Below are 26189 nucleotides of genomic sequence, written 5' to 3'. Positions count from 1 at the left end.
TTATATAGTTTTTAATTTTTAGAAACCAGGTAGTTAGATGATTTCCAGTTTGAGGCTAGTTTTGATATAGATACAAAGAAAATCGTGGTGTACCTTATGCATGCGTGTGTGTGTGTGTGTGTGTGTGTGTGTGTGAACTTTTGCTCTCTTTGGCTCTGCATTATGGACTTAATTATTATTTTTTAAGACTACAGTTCCAGCATGGGCCCAAACTTCTGACACTTACAAGGATATAATTATATACCATCAAGAGCTTTCCAGAAAACCTACTCTTCTTCACAAATCAGTGACTCATTTAAGGAGCACCAGTGTATTACGTAGAGTAGGTGAGACACAGAGAAGCAAGGCACTACCTTTAACCTCGAGGAATTTATAAAGAGGTGGGAGGTGAATAGGAAACTCAGGTTGAATTATGTCTTAATATTTTGCATAGACTGCTATCGCCAGGCTATGTGTCTCAATATCCTCTCGAATTCATCTAACCAAATTGAAAGTGACAGCATGGTTGAGGTTTGCTGTATAAATCATACAGCCTAGATCCTAACATGACAGTGTGATTCTATTTGACCAACTTTCAAGAAGGATGAGCTTATCTTACATGGTTGGAGCATTTTCTGTGGAATAGATTGATTTTATTTTTTTATCTTTTTTTTTAATTTTTTTTTTAGCATTCTCAAACGTAGATTGGCTCTACTATTACCACAATGCAAGTGACCAAGGCCTCACATGCTGTGGAAGAGGGTCTCCACGCTTTGGAATCTGGAGTTCTCACCCATGAATCTCACTCCCAATTAAATCGGCCAAGACGTGCAAAGGCCCTGGAACACTCACGTTTACACGTGGGGGGCTTCCCTGTGTTGTTCCATAATCCGTCTTCCCGACACACGGCGGCTGCTTGCTGGCCAGCTTCTAGCTGAAAGCCCTCATTACATTCATACGTCACTTTACTATCCAACGCGAACTCGTTGCCCGTAAATGAACCGTTCCCCGGGGACTCGGGGATGCCACAGGACACAGCTGGAAAGAAATGGCAGAAATGCAGTTATTCTTACAAGACTTTATGGTATTTCCTTGTTCGGTTCTTACTGTTCCTCTCCAGTGCAGAGACAAACTGTTAAATATTTATATTTCTAATGTGTAGGATAAGGGACACATTTTCAAAGTCTTAAGGCTCTTGAGGGCTAAGGAGAAGCCATGGAAAACTGCTCAGAATAAAACGCCTGTGTGATTATGATCCCAGAAGCTAAGTCTGACTGCTGTCAAACCGTTTAAACACACTGAGGTGTGTTCTCAGATGGCCAGGCTCGGTGCCTCCCACTTCATTCACTATTGCAAAGAAAGGACGGAACAGCAGCTTTACCATCACAAAATCTACTGACGCCTTGGTGCTGAGATTTCTCAGGAATCACAGCTGAAGTCAACGGTCTAACCTCCCCTCGTGTGCACCTTCCCCTCCTGCCATGACTGGTTTTCCTTAAAGCACCAGGCAGTGCTAATAAAAGGCAAATGACTTAGCCAAGATGATCAATGCTTCTATGATCATCTTATCTGTTATCTTATAAAATACCTATCAGAACACAGGCCCTTGAGGAACTAAAATCCAGGAGGAGAAAGGGAGGGTACTTAAAGCAGAGAGCTCAGTCCTACAGGTGCTAAGCAAGCCTGTTCTCAGTGTGAGGCCACACAAGAAAGTGGCATGAAGGAAGCAGATATGTTTTAAAGACAAGGCAGATGAAGGGAGAGTTCCGTGTAAACACTCCCTTCTTCAATTTCCTAGCTCTGATCCAGACTTACCTACTATGAGACATAAAGAAACAAAGCAAAACAAAACAAACAAACAAAAAAACACCTCTCAAGTAACATGACTGTAAGTTACAATAAAGAAACAAAATAGTAAGGTAGGACAAAGAGATGGAGAGTTATTCCCAATGACACATACCAAATTCAGGTGTCCTTGTCAAAGAGAAGTTCCCAATAACTAAAGTAATGGCCTTCCTTTACCCAATGAATATTTCATATATTATTCACCTTATGGATTTTAAATTTGGGTCATTTAAAAATGTTTCCACATTGATTCCAATGAGAAAACACATGTAGCATGTTAGAGCTGGAAGAATAGGTTGAACGACTTTATATGAACTTATAGTTTTACAGATAAGGAAAACTGAGGGTCAGAAGGAGAAAACGACTTGCCTAGGGTATCAGAACGACTATGTGTACAACCTGGGGCCACAGAGCAGACCTGTGACTCCCAACTGAGACCACCTTCTAATTCTACGAGAGCCCACTAAACTACCTGTGGTTCCCTCTGAGTCTTCTGGTTGTTGTTCTTTGTTTCTTTAGCACGATCTTCAATAAATGCAATGGAAAATTATCATAGAGGTAAAAAAAAAATTTTAATGTAGTGGCTGATAAAGATCAAACCTCTGGAAAGTCCAAGTACTCAAGTTTCTCTTGTGCTTACATGTCTAATCAGCTATTTCAACCATCTAAAAAAATACATATGCAGAGTGTGTGTGTGTGTGTGTATATATATATATGTGAAAATACATACATATGTTTATATATATATATATATTTGAAGCATACTATAATAAATATTTGCAGTAGGTAGAGGATAAAAACTTGGACATATAGACATGATTCTGGACAAAGTACTTAAAATAATTAGTAACCTCTGGCTTTCCAAAGCTATTGCTTTATTGAGGCAATGTATCAAGGAATTGCAAAATGTTCATCTTAATTTATTGAATGCAGTGAATGTCCTTTGCAATTGGATCTCTTGGGATCACCAATCTCTTGTCTCTTCACCAATTCCTCTTGGATTTTTTTTATAATAATATTTTTTTATTATATTATGTTAGTCACCATACAGTACATCCCTAGATTTTGATGTAAAGTTCAATGATTCATTAGTTGCGTATATCACCCAGTGCACCATGCAATACGTGCCCTCCTTACTACCCATCATCAGCCTATCCCATTCCCCCACCCTCCTCCCCTCTGAAATCCTCAGTTTGTTTCTCAGAAATAATCATTTGTTCATTCTTGCAAACCTAAATTTATCTCCTGCTCGCTGAAGCATGCCCGGTGTCCAGCTACTTTCTAGCTCTTGTTCAGAGTAAGCACCAAATGAAATGACATTTCTTTGGCAGGTGACATTCTACAGACACCCATGAAAGCCTACCTTAAAGGGATTCATATGCTGGAGGCCAAAAAAGAAACGCTTTCTGACTACTTCTGCTAAATCTGAAAGCTTATTTCACACATGAACCCTGATTCCAAGGACTTAAGGAGACCCACTTTCTGTCATCTGAACAACAACTGGGAATCTGTATTTGGCCTTGAGCTATGGGTTTTAGCCTCTCTAGACTGTCTTAACAGTAGGCTGTTTGGCGGGGCTTAAAATAAAGGTTGGCAATCAATCAACCATGACATTCTCACACTTCTGATTCAATGAAGATAAATGGTATAATCCTAACAGACTTAGAAATTTAGGTTCATGGGATAAAGGAACCTCCCACTAACATCTAGTATTGACTCATTCATTCATTCCTTCCAAAACTTTTGTATGATTACTAGGTGGCAGATATTCTTTAGAGCACTTTTTAAATGTCAATGAGCTAAATGCACGTGACTTTCAAAATATGCGGTAGGTTCTTACTTTTATTATAGCTAAATGCAATAAATCTTCATTTTTTAAAAAAATATACTAATATAGCATTATATTTCCCAGACAACCTAGGCAAATGACCACATAATTATCCTTTAAAATTATCTTCTGTCAAAGAACACAGACTTTAAAGTCATATTTCTGTATTAGTTCTTGTCCCTGACATTTGCCAGCTCTATGATTTTAGTTAAAAGACTTAATGAATGTTGTCTCATTGCTTTCAGGTTAATAAAGGCCACCTCAGAGGTAATTGTGCAGAGTCAATGATAATGTATACAGAACAACTGCCACTGGGTTTATACAATGTAGGCATTCAATAAATAAGAAAGCATTATTATTATTAGTAGTAGTTATATATACAATCATCATTTATATTTATTTCTTTTCCAAAGAAAAATACGAGTTGCAAGGATTAACTCCTGTAATCTATTTATTAAAGAGGGCAAAGAGGAAATCAGTAGTAAATTAGCTTATTTCTATTACATATCTCATGAGCTATTCAACATTTTGGCTTCAGATACATAAATGGAAGAGTTACTCCACTGTCCAGTGTCCTATTCTTCTTTTATAGTATGAACCCTACTTGGGATTTTTTCTTTATGTATTTAAGACCAAACAATAGTCACTGTTGTCTCTGTAGGTTTAAACACTTCTCTGATTTTTTCCAACTTCTTTAAATGATTGTTCCCTATAACTTACAATGGCTCCTATTCTTTCTGCTATCTGTCCAAGTTTCAACACTGTACCATTTGGTTTGCTTTTTTTTTTTTTTTTCTTTCTCTTTTTTTTTTCCCCTTCAATGAGCTAAGTGATTCTTGGGCTTTGATTATTGCCTTAGGCTGATGATTCCCATGGCTTGATACTCACTCGGTCCACTTGAGCAATGCCCACATCTCAAGCTAAATGTGTGCAGGTCCTGGGGTTGTCACCTGACCTTCACTGTAGCTGAACTGACAAACTTTCTCCCAGTCAGTCAGGTCAGAATCTTTCACTCACTTCTTTCTTTACACAGCCCTGATTTGTTTGGTGACTAAGTGTTGTCCACTCATTTAAACATCTGCTTCATACTCTATCAGTATCCTATCTCATATCCCATTATCTCAAAATGGAATGTCTACCTTTTCATTATCTGGCCCCCACTCATAAGGCTAAGGCAAACCAAGAGGCAGATTAATCATCCATACTGTAAAGCCTGGAATAAAAATAGTATCCTGCAGTAGAGATTCCTATGGCTTGGTTAAGGTAAGAGATATGTTTAAGTAAAAATGTCTGAAACAGGATATGCAAGAAATCTGATAGGTACCAAGTTTATAACCAAAAAACATAGTTGAACATCACATACGAAAGGAGCATAACCAAAAATGAAGGACCACTGATAAGCTCAGGAACAAGAGCCCATGAAATGCTCTGTAAAGAATAAGATGTGCTAAGAGGGACAGAAGAGGACCTGCATTGCAAGAGAACAATGCAAATCCCTCATACATTCTGTCTAAAGCATAATGAGGAACGATGCAGTGACGTAGCCAGTGTCTCAAATGTAGACAATGGATTTGAGGGGTTATAAGTATACAATTTAAGCATATAAGAATTTTCTATTAATTAAAATGTATGTACATTCATGTCACTTTATATATATATACACATATAAAAATTAATTAAGAATTCTAATATAAGAGGGCACTCAGTCAGTTAAGCGTCTGCCTTCGGCTCAGGTCATGATCTTGGGGTCCTGGGATTAAGCCCCACTTTAGTTCCCTGTCTGTGGGGAGTCAGCTTCTCCCTCTCCCTCTCCCTCTGTGGTCTCCCTCTCTCTTTCTCCTAAATAAATAAATAAATAAATAAATAAATAAAATCTTTTAAAAAAAGAATTCTAATAGAAGAATATTCCAAATTGCCATCTATATTTTGGTTCTACTTTAAAATATTTGTGCCTGAATTTGTTTTGTGTTTATAATCATGTTGTAGCCAAGTAACAGTGAATTTGGTATAGTCTAATAAGAAAGGCATCAGAGGCAGATAATATAGAAATCATGTCACTTATTATTCACTACAATCCTATTAGATAAAAGACCTTTAACAATATTTTTTGCTAACTATAAAATTCTGGGTTATTTTCTTTCAGCCTTTAAAAAACGCTGTTCCACTTCCTTCTACCCACCAGGGTTTCTGATGAGAAATCTACTGTCATTAGAATCCTTATTTCCCTATAGGTGATCCGTTGTTTGTGCCTGGCTTCTTTCAGGACTTGTTTTCTTTTCCTTTACTCTTCAAAAACTCCACCATGATGTGCCTTATTGTGCATTTATTTGGGTTTCTGGTATTTGGGGTTCACTTAGCATTTTGAATCTGTTAGGTTTACATATTTTGCCAAATCTGGGAGGCTTTCAGCCATGTCTCTTCAAGCACTCTGTCAGCCTCTCCATCTTCTTTTTCTTCCTCTGGGAGTCTGATGACAGACATGTCAGCTCATTTGTTACAGTCCCATGGTCTGGGAGGCTCAGTTCATGGTCTGAGAGACTCAGTCCATGGCCTGGGAGGTTCAGCTCATTTTTTTTAAAGCATGATTTCTCTCTGTTTTTCAAAGTGGGTAATTTCTATCATTCTATCTTAGACTCGGAGGAAAGAGGTACTTTCCTCTGTCCTCCCTGTTCTGCTGTTGGGTCCATCTCCTGGGTTTTTTTTTTTTTCTTTTTATTTCATTTATTGTATTTTTTAGTTCTAATATTCCCATTTGGTTATTCTTTGTATCTTTTATTTCTTTGCTGAGACTTCCTATTTTTTAATTATTTATGCAGATTCGTAGGCATAATATAATAAAATGCTCACCTACATTATAATTGTTGATGATGGCTGCTTTAGAATCTTAGAGCATTCTAGCACCTGTGTCACCTTGGCTCTGACTTCTATTGATAGTCTCATCTCATTTAATTTGGTATTTTCCCATTTCTTGGTATGATGGGTGATACTGCATTAACACCCAGACATTGTGAACATTTACTCATTCATAAAACTCTGGCTCTTATTTAAATCTTATGTTTTTCTAAGCCTTATCTAACAGCACTCTAGTAGGTGAAGGGAGGTCCCACCTCTACCTCCAGGTGGGGATGGAAAAGCAGGTAAATGGGGTCCTTGCTGGGCAATGTGGGAATTCCAGCTTGCCTTTAGGTCTCCACTGATACATGTCTAGCTGGGAGAGTAGGGAGCACTTCTTTATTGCTTCCCATGTAGCCTCCACTGACATGTAGAGGGATGATGGTTTTGTCATAGTTGAGGAATGGTGACATTTCTGACTCCCAAGTATGTGTCCTTTAATACTACTCCAGCAAGAGAGGGCGCTCATCACCACCAGGTGGGGTGGGGTTCAATTTCCCAGGTGGTATCACTGATGCTGCCTCACAGCCTTCTTGGACACTAGCCAGTGGGGACGGCTGCGGCATCTGAGATAGCTTAGAAAGCTTTCCACTTGGTCTTTGCATTCAGTGGGAGGGTATGGCCACAAGTTTTTAAGGTTTGGATGGAGAATGAGTATTGACTAAATATTTCCTCTCTTGTCTGGCTGTGCCTTTCCTGTTCTTCCACCAGGTAGAGCAGACTTTTCTTGGGAATTTTTCTTCCTTCCCACTACCTTGAATATCATAGCTCTCATGTTACGTTCACTTATTTATGGGAAATGGAAAATATTATATTATCAAAGGTATAATTTTAAAGTTTTTCAAAAATTACCACGGTACTGAATTTCAGTATGTGGATTTATTAAGTTCATAATTTAAACAGTAAGAAAATGTTTCACTTTAAGTTTATAATGTGTAAGTACTATATTTTAATTTTGAATATTTTCACTGACCACATTATTTTGATGAAAATTATAAATGTGAAAATTTAGGGTATGTAACTGCCTATGAAAGCCTATGTAGGTATTTTTGTTATTTACAAGGATTTGTAGAATTTTATTTTCAACTAAGATTTTCTCTAGAACCATTAATATAGATACTTATAAAAGAGTTATATTTGGATGAAGAATTATCCTGTGGTTTCTGTGTGTTTTCCCTAAAGATCAAGAAACTAAACTTATATGCAATGCCCTAATAACGTATCTAGTTACTCAGACACACATTCATGTAAGTTATACCTGTAAAATTCTAAATCCTTACATTTGTTAAAGTTCTGAATAAACTCAGCCACATTTTGTGATGAGTTTTAGGTTATTCCAAACAGCTATTTTGTTAGTGACAAGAATAAATATCCCCTAATTTGACAGTATTCAACTTATCTAACTTGAGCATTACTGCATTTATGTGAAGTAGAAAAGAGAAATATCATTATGCTTAATATATTCTTCATACTGAGGAACAGATAGACGTTTTGGAGAAATGCATTTGGGGATCAGTAGTGGTGCCCCCTTTTACACAATGATTAGTGAAGCAAATAGTTCTACAGAAATCATCTAACATTGTTCAATGGGAGACTTTGGGGCATATCTAAGATCTATTTCACACATCCCGCCAAACAACGAATAAGAACAATCTGTTCCTTCATTTGCTTGACAATATTTATTACCTACTATGTGCCAGGATGGGTACAAAGCATGGTGTCAACAGTAGTGGATAAAACTGAGCTTTTCCTTTTCCTCTTTTTTTTTTTTTCCAATTTATTCACTGACTTTATTAACATTTTTGAGCAGTTATTATAGGTTAATCATCATATTTGTTGCTAATTAAAATAAGAAAACGTATGGTCTTTAGGATCTTATAATTCTATATGTAGCTATGGGAATATCTAGTCTTGAAGTTATAACATTGTACAGTGTCAACGTTTACTTGATACTAATTCCTTCCTCTCTTCTACTTTCTTTCCGTGAGGGGTGAACAAACTGTTTACGTCTCTTCCTTCCATTTCCAACTAAAATGGAACTTTTCCAGATTTAGTTAATAGCAAGACAGTAATTAAAAAGTGATCTGGAAATATGGATTTTCTTTTCTTTCTTTCTTTCTTTCTTTCTTTCTTTCTTTCTTTTTTTTTAAGATTTTATGTGTTTATTTGATAGAGAGAGAGTGAGTGAGTGGGAGGGAGAAGGGGAGAGAAGCTGAAGCTCAGAGCCAGAAGAAGCTGAAGCTCAGAGCCAGAACCTTAGAGCCTACTAGTGAGATTTTACTACTTCTTGATGAGACAGATTGGCTCAGAAACAAATATACAATTGTGTATTGTAAAAACTGTAATTAGTGTTACAAAGAGACAGAACAAACTACTAAAAGAAAGGAAAAAATGAGGAGAGTTATTTAAATTAAGGCAGGGGGGGACCTCCGTTAATGCTTCAGTACTTTAGCACCAGGCCTCAGGCCAGAGGTCCTGGAAAACACCTTTAGGAGAGAAGGAGGTCCTACCTGAGTCAGGTAAACACTGATCAAAGGCCAAGGGGCTGTGAACAGGGTGCCATCTAAAGTAAAGACTGAGAGGTAATTAGAGAAGGTTTTATTCAGAAATATGGTAAAGAGTCTGGATTTTATACTATATACTTCAGAACACCTTCAGAGGATTTCAGCTGGGCAGTGACACAAACTCATCTGTGTTTCAGTGAGGCCATTTTGACCACTGCCTGAAGGATGAATTGTGAAATGGTCCTGGTGAAGCTGGTGCAGGAAGCCCCCTCTGACAGTCCTTGGAAAAGGTGAAAGTGGAGTGGAAGGGAGCATACAGAAGTCAGAAATGTTCCTAACAATTGTCCCCAGAATATGCCACTTTGGCATGTGGACTACATTGAGCTGAAAGCAATCAAGACCCTGTGGGCGCAAGAGAAGCATCTGACCTTCCCTTAACTGCCTAAAAGATCTTCAACTGGGGTCTTACCATATGGCAAGACAAATATCTAATTACCAAACCTCGCTCTCTTCTTATGGACCTAGGAACTGTCCTCCTCCACTCTGAAGCCCCAGGCCCCTCTCCCATTCCATAGCTCAGGATGGCATAGACACCATTTTACCTTCCTCTCTTTGAACCTTTCATGTATGTGGGGTTCTTGTATGTACAAAATTACATTTGCTTTTTTCCTGTTAATCTGTCTCATGCCAATTCAATTCTTAGACCAGCTGGAAGAACCTTTGAAGAGTATAGCAAATCTTCTCCCCCCAACACCAACAAAATGAATGCACTGGGACACACTCAGAGACTACAATCAGCCAGACTTGGCCATTGCAATCAGGACTTCAGGTAGAGGCAAGAGAGAGATTCCCATCTTGTAGATAATGGTGCTAAACTCAAAGTAAAGCAACTGAAAGTAACACCTGGTAGTTAGTTAGTGGGGAAATGACACTAAATCATTAGATAAATGCCTCATCTTTCTTGAAAAAGAGCCAATAAGCCCTCAGTTATCACATAACTAGTTAGCATTTTAACATAACTTTTAAATGATTAAAAATGTCCTTTTGTTACATTGGAAAAGATAGATTTCAGGTCACCTGCCATGTCAGTCAATGTCCTTTCCAATATGATATACATGGAAATACATACAAAGCAGAATTGGGAAGGAGGGAATAATAATTAACAGTTTAATGATTTAATTAGCACTGATTCTTTTTTCTGAAACAATTTCCTGCTAATAATTTAATTCTATTTCAAATAGTGGAAAATATTCTTGAGCTATATGGACACAAAATCTCTATTTTTTCCTCATTTTGAGCAGAACCCTAGTCACACAGTTGAAATTAAAATACAGTGAATTGATTATTTAAAGTCATTTTCTTCCTGAATGTCATAGGTGTTTAGCATAACTGGCCAGGTCATACTTTCCTTTTGCAAGAAGATTCCTTTAGAAATAAAAACTCAAGTGACATCTAAACCTAAAGTGTGTTATAGGAGAATTACACCCTGCAGAGATGCAAGATGGGAGTGTTGGTGTAAACAGTGATATTAGTGATTTTGGTGGCTATTAATTTCTGTCCTGAAATCTGTTAAATTTGGCAAATGTTTTTTAATAATTTATTTATTAGAGAGACAGAGAAAGAGAGAGAGGAAGCATGAGTAGGGGGAGGGGCACAGGGAGAAGTAGGCTACCCACTGAGCAGGGAGCAGGACTTGATCCCAGGACCCAGGGATCATGACCAGAGCTGAAAGCAGACACTTAACCAACTGAGCCACCCAGGCGCCCTGAGGCAAATATTTTAATAGTTATTCTGTCTTGGCTTAAGAACTCTCACCTGTAAATGAAGAAGTTTATCTAGGTCATCTGTAGAGTCTCATCTCTAAAAGTTTATAATCCTACCCAAAAGCATCCTCATCACATTCAAGAGAAATGTGCCTGTATGTCATCCACTTCCTCCCACCACTGTTGTAAAGTGTATTTTCCCAAATAACCAGCACATGAAATATGGAAGAGGAAAGTAAAGGTGGATCTCTAACTCCTCTTCCAGGCACATTTAGGAATTTTCCTGGGAGTGCTCTAAGCATGGTAGAGTGGCCAGCATGGTCTCTGACTCCTAATACTCCACTATTTGATTTTTAAAAGTCAATATAAAATTATTTTGTGTAATATATAATTTAAAACACAGTGAAATGTCTGCATAGCTGTTAATAGTTTCTGTAATCTTGTACCGGGATGCAGGCCTCCACTAGCTTACAAAGGGTCAAGCATCTCGTTAGCTATCCCATGAGGAAAATGGAGGTTTTGTTTGGCCGGGATCTTCAAACCACGGACATTCCAGTAATCACTCAAGCAAACACATGAGGACTTTTTCATGACAGGCTTGATAAGGACCGCCAGCAAAAAATGGCATTTGCGTATATTTCAGCTGAAGAGTGTGTCTTTGTAATAAACACTTGACTACCCCAGTGATTTCTTCAGGACCTCCCTCGTGACTCACACCAGCCAGGGACAGTGCTGGGTTTAATCAGGGAGCCTTGCGGACCTTCGTTGATGGAGGAGGGGAGATCCCAGCCTCAGCTACGTGAGCGCACAGGCACGGCTGCTGCAAGCTGCCGTACGAGCATTTTGAGTTTGATTAACAGAGTTATTTGACTTGTTTCTCCATCAACTCGTTCCACACAACCAGTGATTTTAAGTAGTGATGTGGATGACACACAAAATGAATAAATGAATTCACCTTTAAAACGATATTTAACAAGGGGTAAAATACGGCTCAAGAATTCCTGCATCACAAAGTATCTATCAACATGGCCGATATCTTCTAAATGAAGTATCACCACCATTGTCAGTGTGTTGAAAACTGTAACACAATGCGATTGTAAGAAGGAGAGGACGGCACCCCTCTACCATTAACTTTTATTTCAGGCAGTTAGTCCAGGAAAACCTTTCGATGCAAGCTGGGCATTGCTAGGTTTGGGGGGTGTATGTTTGGAGTACAAGCAAATCCAGGTATCCTGTGTTGCTTGAGCCATGTCTTTGCTTCATGCCCGTCACCCGAACGTGAGTGCTGGTGTGGGCACAGTATCACAAGTGCACGTATAAATGTGGAGGTAAAGCTTTGTGTGATGATTTCATATTATCTTCTCATTAAAAATCTATAGGAAAAAGGATGAAATATTTGAAAGAACATGGATTCAGAGATAGGGAAGTCTGAGTCTGTTGTTTGTTTAGGACTTAGAAAATCTACCTAATTCATAGGAGCTTTTGATTCCTTATCTGTAAAATAAGAATCATCACACCTCCTTATCAGGGTAACCTTGGCAGAATGTATAATGTAATGCACATAGCAAAACATCTGGTACCTATTAGACTCAAAGCAAATGGTAAATTTCATTATTTCATCATAAAAATAATCTTTCTTCAGATTTAATATAAAGGAAAGCATTCCTCAACTCTTAAGAGCCAACTAAAAATGAAACAGGTATGAAAGAATATTTTTCCTTTCATCTTGGGTACCGAGGAAACAAGTGACAGTTAATCTCTCAGATGCGGTGTGCCCCCATCAGTAGAGATGAGGGTACTGGGCTGAAAGTGGAGACGTGAAGTTTAGCGCTGGCCATGCTGGGAGCCATCAGTGTCTCCTCAAGAGCCAAAGCAGGGCTCCAGGCCCCCAAGAACTAGTACAGAACCAGATACACTAAAAGCACTGAGCACAGGCTAGGCACCTGTGTGGCTCAGTTGGTTAAGTGTCTGCCTTTGGCTCAGGTCATGATCTCAGGGTCCTGGGATGGAGATGGGTGCCGTATTGGGCTCCCTGCTCAGAGGGGAGTTTGCTTCTCCCTCTCCCTTTGCCCCCCCCCACCTTCTCCTGTGTGCTCTCTCTCTCAAATAAATTAAAAAAATCTTTGAAGAAAAAAAAAAATAGCCCTGAGCCAAGGATGCGGATGGTCACAGGCACAATGAGGTGGTAGAGCTGGATGACATTAAGAAATCTCTAACTTCAAACAGCATCATCTCCTTCTGCAGTGTAATATCTGGCATCATCCACTCCTGAGGGCCTGAACAGAACAAAAAGGCAGAGGCAGAGTGAATTTGCTCTCTTTGCTAAAGCCAGGACACCTGCCTTCTCCTGCCCCCTGACAGGGCTCTACCGGCTCTCCGGCCTTTGGATTCTGACTGGGACTTAAACACCATTGCCCTCCCTCCCTCATTGTTTTTCCTGGCTTTAGGCCTTTGGACTTGGAGTGAATTATACCACGGGTTTTCCTGGTTCTCCAGCTTGCAGACAGGAGATCCTGGGCTCCTTCGCCTCCATCATCGTGCAAGCCAATTCCTTTAACAAACGCCCTGTGGAGTATATCTCTAGGTATCCCGTCAGTTCTGCTCGCCTAGAGAACCCTGACTGGGAAGTGAGCACTGGACACGTTATGCAAATTGTGCAGATTCGATAACTAGCCAAAGGCTGTGTTGGGGCTGGGATCTCAGAGTAGCCGAGGCCAAAGTATGCCTCTCAGTGACTATCCTAATGTTGCCGAGGGGCCACCTGCTATATTTCACTACAGTCACATTTTCTATCTCATGTCTAACCACCAGCAATGAATAAATATAGGCATAAATTGGTCAGAAATATATTTTCAAAATATGACTCTGAAAATATAAAGGCCACGTTGAATTTGAACGTTGATGGTCATATTTCTGGACCCTTTATGATTATTATTTTTAATTCTCCTTGTCTTCTCTGATTTCCCAAGTACTTCTTAGAATAAGTGGACACGAAGGGGCACCCACTCGATGTTTCCTTAGCCAGCACCCGATATGCCACTGACACCGTGATGGAGGCCAAGACAGACAGTAACGGCAAGAGAGCAGGTAAAATGCTAGAATGATCACGAGGCTATGGGACCCACAACACGTCCTACTGCCTTCATGTATTCCCTGGGGACAGAGGTGATGTCAGACACTTAAGAGAGAGCAATACTAGCATCAAAAATATCCTCCCTTTGTTCTGAGGGACAAAGAAGAGTGTTCCTGAAAATGAGGGCAGACAGAGGGAAGCAATGACTTGTATTTGCAGACTTTCACAGCAAATAGACGGACAAAGTTAAATAAATAAATAAATAAATAAATAAATAAATAAATAAATGGCGGTTTTGAGCTGAGAAATACAGGATAACAGGATTCAGCGAAGAAGTATCCTGAGTTGTTCGAAATCTCTTGAACGTATTTAGCACCTCATGGCACAAGGAAGGAAGAAAAAAATGCACTTATTAATTTGAAACAAACAAAAAAGCTGTGGAAGGAAGGCGACCCAGAAGGTCGGCAGATAAATGGCTGATTACAAGGAAAGGCTCTGACTTGGCAAGCGAGGCTGGCTTAGGGGCAAACCCATGGCTTGCGCTTATGCCAGGCTGTAGAAAAGTAACTGACTTCCGCCCAACTGCTTCTAGAAAGTTGTAGGAAGGCGCAGGGGGAAAGTTATAAAGAACCAAGAAGGGGGGTTGTTTCTTAGGAATATGAAACAAAGTTTAATGCAACAAAAAGCAAGCGCGTAGAGAGAGGAGCGGAAGGAAAGGATTCAGGTGTGTTATTCGCCAAGTCTGAGCCACTTCCAGCCACCCCACCACAGAAGTCTCCCATGTGTGCAAGTGACCTTACCAAGCATTCAATCCGGCATCCCAGGAACTCATGCAAGGACCAGATGCACTTTACTTAGGGCTGATTCTCATGGGACCCAGGATTTCAGGGGCCATCTTTATCTAGTCTGGTGAGTGGGGGGATGTCATGAGAAGATCATGTTCTAACACTAATCAACACAGGTACACATGCTGGTTCTGATCACAGACAATTCACTTTCTGGATTTCAGCCTGAGATTCACCACCTGCCAATAAGACTAGTAAAATCTCTTCCATGGTTGCCTGACCATTGGGTAAGGTTAGTTAGGGAATATTAAGTGTAGTTACACATGAATCACTCAGCACTGGTCAGTTGTCCTCTTTCCTTTACAAGTGAGGGAACGGAGCAGCAAAGAGAGACCAAGTTGCCTAGTGAAAGACAGACAAATGTGTTTCCTGCCAAACAAATGCTGCGTGTCTAGTAAATTCTCAAAACTGCTGACCTGAAATTTTGGCTATATTTTATTTTTAAAAAAATTAAAAATCACAGAAAATAAAGAAGAAATAAACCTGGGATGTAAATAGGGAAGGCTGTTAGGAGCGACCAGGCAGAGCTAAGGGAAGAGGGAGCTCAGAGCAAGATCTCACCCTTACTTTCTCATGGTTGAAAATTCAAAACCATCCCACGTTTCTGGAAGAAAAGTTTTATTGGTTCTTTCAGAAAATGTAATTACAATTCCTTAGAAATATCCAACATGAATTTAAACAACTGCTAATTTAAAATCTCAATAAATTAGGCACTAAAGACAAATTAAGGTCTTCATCTCAGCCTCAAGGACCAGAAAACTTTTCTTCTCTCTTTTTCTCTCTCCCTTTTTTCTTTTACGCCCAGGATATAAGCATGTAGAAGGGCAAGAATGAAAGAACAAAACCTTAAAAACAAAACTCTATTGTATCCATTCTAGAAAACATTACTATAGATGTCTGCTCATACTTTTTTTTTCTCCAGTGACTTACACTAACCTTTTATTTAGTGGGAGAGTAAATAAATACATGTGTCTAGGGCCAGAAGAATTTCCCTAACACATCTAAAAAGGTAACAGACTTGGAATTTCTCAGTTCATAAACCAAGCAAATAGTGTGTTTACCATTTCATGGGAAAAAAAGAAAAAGAAAAGTATAAAGAGATACATAGATATACGGATATAAGTGATAAAGAGATGGAGAAAGATGTTGAGAGAGAAAGAGAGAGAGAGAGAGAGAGAGAGAGAGATAGCCAGTCTACAAAATACCCCATAAGGGTTTTCTCAAAATATGAAAGGAAAATTAAGTGAACTAAAACTCATCAATAAATCATAAGTATTAATAAAGCTGAGAAACCAGATTCTTTGGTAATAGTAGGAAAGCAACAGAGATAATAAAATCCGAGTCTGAGGGACCATAGTAAAGGAAAATGATTGAAGATTATAGTTTCTATGGGTTTCGAGGTTATCACCCGCTACCTGGCCAAATCGTTTATTGTAACACTAAATGAACTATGTGAACGTTGGCAAATGACTGTTCAGCAATTTAAATTAAATTTTAATAATATTATGCAGACTTTTTAACCATATTCTCGAAGGCTGATTACTAAAATTGCCCATAGGCAATGCAAAGATGCGTTGGATTGTAGAAAACTGCCTCTTTTTCCAAGGGCTTCTTATTCTAGCTCTTCCACACAATTCTGGGGGCATTAAACTTCATTTTCATTAATGGCACTACTACAACAGGTGATGAAATGAAGCATCCTAATATTTAGAAACTACCAATTAATTAAAAACTGGAATTTAAATATATTCCAATGAACAGCTCCATGACAATCAGCCTTGTGGTTCACTTGAAGCTTAGCCTTGGTCAGAGGGAGAATGAGGTGACACGTAAGACAATATAATAAATCAGTAACAAATCGAAATTTTAAATTCAGTTTTTGCTGACCTTTGCATAGGGAATTGAACCAAGTAAGCAGCCAGTGCAGTCATTCTGGAAGTAGGTGGGGTATAAATGAATCAACTAAATTTACATAGTAGACTCTGGGGTCACTCTAATCCTTGGTTAATCATGGCTCTCTCCTATTCATTTGTTCTAATTTCTGGAGAAGTTCAAATAAAAACATCGAAGAACACAGTAGCTTTAGTAAAACAACAACCATCAGTTTTTAAAAAATAGGACACGGTGCTTTCTGTCATATGGTTCTGTAGATTGCATATGGACAGAAATCTGATCCTAATTCCAGCAGTCCATTGACATCGGTTTCCAGGATAAAGGGGAGGATATTACCACTCTCATAACTGCATGGTAATGGAGGCTCCAGAGAGAACAGAAAACGGAGCTGCCCAATTGGAAACTCACATTTACATTTATTTCCCCCAAATGCCTCTGGCACCACATGCCTGGAATGAAGTGCCAGTCACCTACAGTTGAGGTGGAATCATTACGTTCAATTTCTGTTGTCAACCTCGAGAGGAGATTCTACTTAGGATGATTTGAGGGTGTTATTAGTTATTAACAGAGAGCTATAGACCAACAAAAATCCACAGAGGTTTCAGAGGTTGACTAATTCACCCCATCTCCTTCAATCTCTTCTCTCTTGCTTACCATTTGTCCAATGCTAAGCCTGGTGCCCGGCACAGAAAGAACTCAAGAAAAATCATCTAAGGAATGAGTGGACTCTGACCTTCTCCATGAGATCTGTTCAAGCCTCAACTAGTCGATCAGCAAACAAGACGTACAGCAACAGTGTCTCCCCTTCTTGAACACATACAAGAAAGAACTCATGACTGTCTTTCATCTTCAAGTTGAGAGAATTTTTGCCCAATTCCTTCAACCCCTGTGCCCCCAAATCCCCATCTTTTGACCTCAGTGACCCCTTGTTCCAAGCCTAGTTGTGTATAATAGGCCAACAGAGCTTCCTCTTGGGCTCATTGATCTTTCAGGTTGAAAGAGATGATGTAGGTCATTGAAGCAATCCTTATTTTCCAAGTGAAAAATCGAGGCCCAGAGACACTGTATAAGGTTTTACAGGTTCACAGAAATATTGAAGAGTAAACTGAGAATCAGAATTTAAATCTCAATATATTGCTTTAAAATTAGTTAATATCCTCTTTTATATGTGTAAATACACAAACTAAGTTATATTTGTAATGTGTATGTATACAATATACTATAGTAATGTTATATGCAGATTTTATTATATATAATTACTACAATGAAGAGAACTAGTTCATATCCTCACTTTAATAATATTAATGTAATAATGTCAACCAACATTCTTCACTTTGTATTACATCATAATACATGATCATTATGTTACGTCAATAAATATGTCATAAAACAAATATACTACAATAAGCATATTGCTTTAATAATTATACAACCTTATATTAAAAGTCAATGTTTGATCATATTTTTATATCATTTTGTACAGTTTTTCTCCTTCATTCCATAGACTTAGGAACTACCTAAATCATCTCATTGAATCCTCAGACTAAGAACTTATATCCATATTATTATCTTTGTTTTAAGTGGAGACTTTGATGTCCAAAAAATAGTAACAATTTACTCAAAGGTCAGTGGGTCCGGGGTCAAGCCAGCCCCCAGCATCAAATGTCTCACTCTGAACTTTATGCTCCTTCAACTACATGGCAACGGCCTTTTTCACTGTGATAAGTAACACAAAATATTTGGGACTCCCTTTTCCCCAATATTTCTTTCCAGGAAGAAAATCTCATGGCCTGTGTCACTACATCTCCAGCTTTTTATAATATGAATACTACTTTCCCATTTTTTTTATGCCATCAGCTTCAAAAAAATCTCTCGCTTTGCTGCCTAACATAATGCTTACCTGCTTTTTATAGAAAACCATGAGACCTTCAAGAAAACTGTAAGTCCCTTTAAGACTTGCAGGATTCATAACAGAATATCGCCACTGTTGGCATCATGGAAGCTACAAAATAGCCCATCAAGGTGCAATTCCCATTGATGATCAATAGTGCTGATCTAAACAGACAAATATATGTGTGTATGTCTGTTATTTCCTGTTTGAAGATCATTAAAATATATTTCTAACAAATTTCTGAAAATGAAAGTTCAGGCCAAATGAACAACAATAATCTTCCACCTGAGATGGTATTATTTCTCAAAAATTCAAATTTACAAATAATAAAAAAAAAAAAACACAATGCCAACTTCCTGTTTGAGAAGCTACATCTCCCTGGAAAATGAATATTCACGTGCATCACCATCGGTCAATGGTATTGCAGTCACAGATGCAGATGACATCAAAAAACCTCAGTGTAGACATTCCATCTGAACTCTACTGCATAGGGTTCATTGCAAATACGTTATTTCTTATATTTATAATTGGCCATTAAATGTGCTCTATTATGAAGGCAACAGCTAATTCAAAATAGAGCACCATATGCACAAGATCACGGGTTCCAATTTCCATTTCATTTGATCTCCATTGTTTTTCTTCACATGACATTTGGAAGTAACTATTGCAACAAATGAAATGCCATTGTGTGAGCTACTGGTCTACTAGAAATTGGCATACTAATTATTCTCAAGATGATGCATTCTTTGGCCAATGCTCTTATACATTATTTTTAAAAGAAAATCATCAGTGATGCCTAGCAGCAGAGTCAAGAACCCAAGTGAATTTCAGAGGCAAAGTCCTGGTGCATCAAACACCAATCCTTCCCTATTCTACGTTTGCAAAACCAATATCAATTTTTGCTGAGTCTGTTCCTGCACATCCAAGCTGTTATAATTAGAGGTGAGAGGGTTTGTTTCTAAGCTTTTCCATGCAAGAGTCCAATTTAATAACGTTCTCTATTAATCTGACCCAACTAGAAATACGGAACCTGGGAGTATATCAAACGAATTCACAAAACAAACACCTTGCACTAAAATCAACAAGGGAGATTTGACAGTTAATTACAACCACCTAAAAAGGGAAAGCTAAAAATGAGCTTTTTAACATGAAAAAAAATCAATCACAGGATAAATTCATAGGCCAAGAATGCGCTATTTTAAAAGAAAAATGCATTAACATCGACTAGAGAATGGTCAGCACACTTCCTTTGCCACGGCCAAAATGCGTTTGAAGAACACAGTTCCCAGGGTGGGTCCTCAGGTACGTGTGCCCAGAATTTTTCAGGCCAAATCGAAAAACTGTTGGAATAATCCCAAGTGTTTCATCTGTGGGTCTCTCTCTAACAGTGTCCTAGTTTTGATTGGGATCAGAAAGGCAGATGTGACAGAGAAAGGCGGCCAAGAACCTGACCTTTTATCTGCACTTGTAGCAAAGCCCTGAGGTTCTTCAGTTTCAATTCACATAATTACACTGTGGGCACAACTTTCTGAAGAGCCGTGACCTTCTATTTCTTTTTTATAGTAAAACAAAAGGAACAGAGGGTGGAATTGACAGGACTCGGTTATAGACTTGGAGGGTGGGAAGATAAAACGTCTGAGGAGTTGTGGAATGAAAAAGAAAGGGGTGGGGTTATTTTAGGGAGTGGAGAGGCGGCCATGCATGTAAGTTTCCTCGGGCAGCCCTAACAGAGTGCCCCATACTTGGGGGCATAAATAACAGAAATGTACAATCTCAAGGTTCTGGAAGGGCAGAAGCTAGAGGTCAAGGGGTTGGAAGGGTTGGTTCCTTCCGAAGGGCATAAGGAAGAATCTGTCCTAGGCCAGCCCCCTTGACTTGTACATGGCCATCTCCAACCACTGTCTTTTTCACACAGTCTTCCCTCTGTCCCAATTTCCTCTTCTTAAAGGACAACTGTCATATTGGATTAAGAGCCCACCCTAATGACCTCACTTTAACTTGCTTACCTCTGTAAACACCCTCGATCCAAAGAGTGTCACATCATAAGGGACTGGGGATTAGGACTCCAATGTATCTTTCTTAGGGGGGGCACAATTCAGGTCATAACACTTCACAGCAGTAAGAAAACCCCTGAATTCCCACTGTCTAGCATCACGCACCCAATCACAGAGCACTGCGGGCTATGTCTGCCACGCGCAGGGATGCACTGATTTGTAGAAGCTATGCCTATAACCTCATTATTGCTATACTGGAAAGCTGAGGATAGGAGCATCACCAGTGGCCTAATTTTGAGCGGGTTTCTTTCCAAAAACAGCATTTATGATAGAAATCTTATTAAGGAAGGCAATCAATGAGATCTCGAGACCATATTTATTTACTCATAAGTTTGTATCAATGACAATTATGATCTAGGACTGTGCAAAATGCTGGGGATCCCAATATAAAACATCTCTCTCTTCAAGGATAAGAGATTTTTAACACATGATCCTTAGATTCCTGCACCAGTTTCACCTAGCATGTTCCTAAACCTGCAGGTTCCAGACTTTGTCGGACCTGCTCATTCAGAGCCGGAGAACCAGAGAACAAGGAGGCTGGAAGTTAGGGTCCCCTTCTTTAACAAGAACTTCAGACGATTCTTGTGAGCTTTGGAAGTTGAGAACCACTGGTGGAGGAGAAGAAATTGACAGACATACAAGGACAAAACGGAGTGTCAAGTGCTAAGACATAGGCACAAAGGATGCTATGGGACCCCAGGGTAGGGCCCCTAAGTCCCCCTGGGACAGAGAGTGGCTTGCTGGGGGGAAGTAATGAGCAGCAGTGAAGAGGTGACTTCCGACCCCATGTACTGGCCCGGCACAGCTGAGGCAGAGACAGCCCATGCACGAGTGCATGAATGCGAATCGCCCATGCCTGTCTTCAGCCTCAGAGCCAGTCACTCATTCTGTCTGCCATGGTCTTTGGTAAGATGGCCCATCCTGTCCGTCACACTGCGACTCTCCAGCACCTACCAGCCCCTTTCTCTGAGCTGTTTATGCTGCTTCCACTTTTCAGCTATCTCTACTTGTGGAATTTAGAAAGCCAGCTGCTTTGGGAAACTGCACTGCAATCCCGAGAGCCCCTGGGGCCACCCCCACATGGGCTTGGGGTCCACCGCTCCCTGCCAGGGACAGACACATTCACACTGTCAATTTTGCAGGTATAGCTTGTCACCTCACCATGGCAAAGACCATGAGCTACTCTTCAATGTCAGCTGGTAACTTAAATGTCACACAGGGCATTTTACAATCTCCACTCCTCTTTGCCTTTCAGTGATTTAGAAGCCGTCAGTTTCCACGAGCCGCACACCAGAGTGGAAAGTTCTGCATGGACTCTCCCCTCTCCGCTGCCAGTGCATATCTTCCCCGCTATGATGCTCCAGGTGTGAGGGAACACACATGGTCCTAGCTGCTGGTTTTTGGAAATAGTCCACGTCAGAATCATTTCCCAGTGTTAACTGCAAAAACTACATCATGAGAATTTCCATGAATGCAAGGTACACGGCTGACCTCGATTAGGTACTCTCATCAGTACAACTCCAGATTCTCTTTGGAAAAATTCTTGCTTGTGTATTTTGTAGTTCCTGGCCCGGGAAGGTCAAGGGCCTCATATAACAACTGCTATTATACAAAATCACCCCGTATATACATTTGCACTCACTACTGCTTTATTATTAACATGTTGCAGACTCAGACAGCAAACACGGACCTTTGTGATAGAGGGCATGGGCCAGGCATGAACAGAGAAAATGCATTCTTTAATGTGGTGAATAAACACTCTTGGGTTTTGTACACGATAGAAGATAATTCTATGTCTTCCATAAAATGTTTGAGATACAATTTGCAAACTTTAGAAGATAAATGATATTGGCTGAATTATAATCTGCACTCTGGTCTGATGCTGGCACATCATTTAGGTCAGACGTGAGCAGCCCATAGCCCACGGGTCAAAACCACCCTGCACAGTTTTTGTATAGCTCGCCCACTAAAAATGGCTCAACTAAAAGGACTGCGAAAAATTTACAAATGAAGACTATGTGACAGAACTCTAAATGGCTCACACAGACTAAAATATTTATTACCTGGGCCTGTACAGAAAAATGTTGCTGGTCCCTCCTTTCAATTATCATGAAAAATAAGAGAAATCTATCACCAGCTTAGTTACCTAAATATTATTGACTTTAATTAGACATTCATAAAGTTTCTGTGTGTAAACAAGTGGACAAGTACTTACCGAAAACACTCATGGATGGAAATACGTTTGTATCGTGAAAAGAGTTCCTTTGTAATTGGGTGCCTCTTAGTACCGGCTTCTATGGTAAAGGTTTCATGACAAAGTTTTCACTTACCCCTTCAAACAAGGCAGCAGGGGAGTAGTCTCGTCCCCATGTCCAGATGAGGAGGCTAAACTTTACTGAAGCCAAATTTTCTGCTCAGCGTCATATTGGTCAGTAAATGTTGGGGACAGGTGGGACCCACATCTAAATTCGGGAGATTGGCTGAAATATCCAAAATCCAATCACTCAAATCCCATAAAGAGTTGGGGGTAATTGTGCAGGCTTTGGCAGATTTGGACTACGTGAACTATGTGTCTCCATAACCTAAGAACTTAGAATAGAGCTGGCATAATGACCATAAACTGTATACGTATATATAAATATTTTCTTAGATAATAGAACATGTGATTTGGTATTTTAAAAGCATTATATTAAATTTCTAGAGACCTTACGTTATTGACATGACACATAGAAGCTTGATCATTTCACAGAAGCAAATAAATAGGCATACGAAAAAAATCAAGCCAAGAGTCATAATTACCTATGCATTTTATGCTCATAAGTAAAGGTTATCAAGATTTACAAAATAACTCAAGTTTAATGCCAGGACACCAAACATATCCTCCTAATTTGTGATAATGTTGCTACTTTTAAAAATTAAAAAAAAAAAGAAGAGCTCCTTCTAAAAGATGCTCTTCACCAATAATGTGTAGGGAGTACACACATGATATAATAGAAAGGATGTAGATTTTTGCATCTGAAACACGTGGGGTCAAATCCCATCTCAGAGGTTTAGTCTTTGTGTAGCTTGGGAATGTCACATTTGAGCCCTGGGATCTGTCCGGGTTAACGAGTGAGGGAGACAGACATGCAGCTCACACCTGACTCCCAGAAGACCCCCCCCCCACGATTTTCTTCATCCACCCATCTCCTGCTCCACTCATAACCGTCACATCAGCAGAGACAGTATTATTAGCAGCTACACGCATCTAGGCATCTAGACTTCTCCATCTTCAAGTTCTGACTTGACAAACAGAAGCTTACTCGTGTAATTTGTGAGAAAGATCATGTTTCCTACTCTTCTTTGCCTGCAAAATGCAAGCAAAACATAGACAATAGTCAACTCCAAGCTAAAGCTACAGCTTACAAAAGACTCGGAGAAACCAAGCTTTAAAAAGAAAGAGAGAGAGAGGGGGGCAAACCAAGAAACAGACTCTTAAGGATAGAGAGCAAGCTGAGGGTTGCTGGAGGGGAGGTGGGCAGGGGGATGGGGGGAAGGGGGTTGGGCATTAAGGAGGGCACTTGCGGTGAGCACCAGGCATACATGATAAATCACTAAATTCTACTCCTGAAACTAATACTACACTATATGTTAACTAACAAGAATTGCAATAAAACCTTGAGACAAACAAAAGAATTACAGCAAAATTTACATTTAAAAAAAAAATGGAATAAATAGTTTCTGGGAGCTGCTGTCTCTTTAACACGGGAAGGTGGAAATCAGTGCGCCGTGTTGCACTAGTTTACCTGGGTCTTTGAGATAATACAGAAAATTTCAGTTCTAATTCAGGCTTCTCTTCAAGATGAATGAGATCAGTGTATTGATAATGGAAACAGCTGCTTGGCAGAGTTTTCTTGCTTTAAGGCAGGAAATGAAGCCTGAAGGACAGAAGATATGCCTGGCTTTATCGGGGAGGATACGAACCAATACAGGTTTCTGAGAAAAATAATTTAAAAGGTCAAGCAAAGGGAGAAAAACAACCTGAAGTTCCCTGAAACCAGTAACTACATGTCTCCTCCTACATTTTGTCACTCACAGATGATCCCTACTGTTTGTTTAATCCTGCCCAGAACTTTCTAAATGCTAATTACAAGCCATCCTGTTGTCTTGGAAAAAGCCTTGCTGTGGGAACAGGTCATCCAGAGTCCTGACATTAGCTCTGCCTCTTGGGAGCCACAGGATCCTGGCTAAGTGTGGAGGAGGTCTCCCAAATCCTCCTCCAGACCCAACGGTAAGCGCTAACGTTATGTTTTGAAGATTTATTCTAAGTTACTTCAATCCTCCCCCCAATCCGAGAGCGAGGCATCGAAATGCCTGCTCCACATCGCAGGAAACAGGTTTAGAGAGATGGGGGCCCCTTACCATCAGGGATGATTTTCTCTCAAAATCCTGTGCTTCTAACATGCCACGGGCAAAAAGTCAATGAAAACAAGAGAAAACGTAGAGTCTGGCAGAGGACGATGACCATTTTTAAAGGAAAAGAATAAATCATTCTCAAATACATATCTTATAAGGTCATGGAGTTATGGAGTTCTTGCTTTTAAATATTTACCAAATGCTTTAGATGACTGGGTGGTCTGGCTGGGTGTCCTGGGGACCAGAGACAGATACAGTGTGTGGGCTCAGCAGCCGGGGACCTACAAGGCAAATGACCTCAACTCCAGGTTTTGACCTTGCTTATCTGTTAAAACGCAAGTCTTCTATTTTCAGTACACATATCAAAGTATTATTATAGACAATTAAAAAAAAAGAAACTGATACCCTAATGAAGTTAGAAAAGAGCTAAATTGTATTTGTTCTTCTGTAAGATTAAAACAAAGGGTTTCAAATCACTGAGGAAACATATAATCACAGCTCAAGAATTAATCATTGAAATCTTACATAGTATGTTGAAATATTAAATACATATCAAATACATATTAAGTATTAGGCTGCCAGGGCCACCAAGAAAAATGTGTTTATTTATTTTTTCATTCATTCATTCGTTCAGTCCAGTTTTCAAATCCTCTGTTTTCAAATAAAAATAATTATAATAACTACAGTGATCTCTGAGTTTGGCAAAAGTCTTAAAATATTTCAACACTTGCATCAGTAATGAAATTCCCAATTATCTCCAAGACCTTTGAGAAGATGGACTACAGGATTTATTTATTGACTGTTTTGGACTATATGTGCTCTCCTGTCAAATATCTCAGATAGTCCCTGCTCTGTGGTGGAGCCATCAAATTTGAAATTTATCCCAGCACACACATTTTTTATCATAATTTTATTCATTTGATTTGGTCCTTACAGACCCTACAAAGTTATATCTCCTCTCATGAAAAACAAATAACGATGTTCCCAATATCTTGAACGAATTCAACAGCAGCGCCCTTACTGATAAGTCTGACCCTCTGACTTCTCTGAGCACCAATGTCTGATGGACACAGCCTGCCCACGGCGACCTGGAAGGCAGCACGTCAGACCGGCCCCAGGAGTCTCTGCCCCTCCTGGAGCCAACATGCAGAGAGCCATCCCATAATCCTGCCAGCAAGGGAAACTAAAGTGCATGTCCTCACTGACCGCATTCCCGTACTAACCCTT

General features: G+C 39.5%; 1 protein-coding gene across 1 annotated transcript in view; it reads right to left on the bottom strand.

Annotated features, from left to right (window-relative positions):
* Positions 1-26189, bottom strand: part of CSMD1 (CUB and Sushi multiple domains 1) — a 1580412-nt gene that overhangs the window by 101228 nt on the left and 1452995 nt on the right. Inside the window, exon 50 of the mRNA XM_040643176.1 lies at positions 832-1017. Within this exon, the coding sequence (XP_040499110.1) occupies positions 832-1017 (186 nt within the window). The remainder of the gene's footprint in view (positions 1-831; positions 1018-26189) is intronic.

This window comes from Ursus maritimus, unplaced genomic scaffold (genome assembly GCF_017311325.1).
Source record: "Ursus maritimus isolate PB19 unplaced genomic scaffold, ASM1731132v1 scaffold_28, whole genome shotgun sequence".
Lineage (NCBI taxonomy): Eukaryota > Metazoa > Chordata > Mammalia > Carnivora > Ursidae > Ursus > Ursus maritimus.
This window is presented reverse-complemented; position numbering and strand designations above follow the sequence as displayed.